This window comes from Miscanthus floridulus, unplaced genomic scaffold, assembly GCF_019320115.1.
Source record: "Miscanthus floridulus cultivar M001 unplaced genomic scaffold, ASM1932011v1 fs_722_2_3, whole genome shotgun sequence".
NCBI classification, from domain to species: domain Eukaryota; kingdom Viridiplantae; phylum Streptophyta; class Magnoliopsida; order Poales; family Poaceae; genus Miscanthus; species Miscanthus floridulus.
The window spans coordinates 37,966-39,456 of NW_027097168.1; the positions used below are offsets into that span (position 1 = coordinate 37,966).

Below are 1,491 nucleotides of genomic sequence, written 5' to 3' on the forward strand. Positions count from 1 at the left end.
AAATGTGTATGAGGTGTAAGGTTAGTATCATGTTGGGCTGGGTTTGCGATCGACCGGGGTGAGCTATAGCTAGGTGGAATTGGCTGGACCATCAATTCAGCCAGCCAGCCTGAGACATGAGGAGGGTCTTCTCCGATGGATCCTAGTTAGCTCATCCACAGGCATGACTGAAAGGGTCGTGCATGTGAGAGCTTTATGCACCCCACCCAGCATGTCAAACAACCTAAGCCATTGGCGGGCGTTAGGTGCGCCGTGTAGGTGGGGGCTGTGTGCCTGTGTGGGCGCGCCATGGCCAAGCTGGCCTGGGCTATAAACATCTGTGTATCTCTGCACTGTGATCTAGCTAGCACCTAGCTAGGGCAGCTGCTCTCTATCCATCTCGCCTGTACTCGTCGAACCACAAGATGCAGGGCTAGCCATTACTCTCTCTCGCTCGCTCGCTCTCTTTCAACCTTTCAGAGCCAAGCAAAGAGCGAGACGTCGTCCAGGAGGAGAGGAGAGAAGAAGAAATCAAGAAACAGTTAGTTTGTTTGTCCTAGTAGCTGGCCGTGGATCAGATCATCAGGCGATAGATGATGAAGAGGATGGTGATCCTGAGGCGGTGCCACCCGCCGCCGCCTCCTCCTCCGGCGGTGCTCTTCGGCGGCGGGTGCCGCTGCCGCAGCGGTGGTGGCGGCGGCGTGTGCTACGCGGAGTGCCGGCGGAACCACGCGGCGAGCATGGGCGGCCACGCCGTGGACGGGTGCCGCGAGTTCCTGGCCGAGGGGGAGGAGGGCACCACCGCCGCGCTCCGCTGCGCGGCCTGCGGGTGCCACCGCAGCTTCCACCGCCGCATGGTGGTGCAGCGCTGCTGCTGCTGCTTCTGCTGCGACGCCGACAGCGGCGGCGCCGATGATGCCGCCGTAGCCGTAGCCGCAGCCGCCACCGGGCGCCGGTGGGACGACGACTGCTCGCCGGAGTCCTCGGCGTCCAGCACCACGCCCAGCTAGAAGGAAACAAGAATCGATCAGAACGCAGCCGGGCAACGAAATGAAGTCCAGCTCGATCTGCTCCCTCTCGCTCGCAGGTGCCAAGGCCATGCACGCGACTCGATCCTTCTCTCACTAGCATAGGTAGCTCGACCATGCATGTCTCTTGTTGCCTCAATTTATTATTGCCTTGTTCTTGCTTGCAATATTTGTAACGCACAACCAATTCATCACACGCTCCCCGTGTCTGTATGCCCCTGCTTCCTTTTTCTGCATGAGATTATTGATGAGTTTGTATGGTGGAGTTACGTGATCTAAAGAAGAAAAAGTTTTGTCAGGGCACTAGACGCATAAGTGATGGATCGATTTTCTTTAGTTTCTCCCTCTCGCTCTGCTGTTCAGAAAACGTATAATTTTACAGTTTTATCATTTGAGCGCTCAATTTAACTACTTTGCATGTCTATAAAAAGATACAAAGCTATTTAGGTTTATCATGTAAAAAAAAGGAGTGATCTTTCATGGA

At 55.5% G+C, this 1,491-nt stretch overlaps 1 protein-coding gene across 1 annotated transcript; it reads left to right on the top strand.

The window, feature by feature from the left end:
* The first annotated feature begins 270 nt into the window (after positions 1 to 270).
* Positions 271 to 1,285, top strand: LOC136532832 (mini zinc finger protein 4-like). The gene has a single exon (XM_066525409.1). The coding sequence runs from the start codon at positions 573 to 575 to the stop codon at positions 987 to 989; it is 417 nt and encodes a 138-aa protein (XP_066381506.1). The 5' UTR covers positions 271 to 572; the 3' UTR covers positions 990 to 1,285.
* The last annotated feature ends 206 nt before the right edge of the window (positions 1,286 to 1,491 follow it).

Excerpts from the sequence above, each read along its gene's own strand:
- LOC136532832 (XM_066525409.1), top strand. The coding sequence starts at position 573 with ATGATGAAGAGGATGGTGATCCTGAGGCGGTGCCACCCGCCGCCGCCT.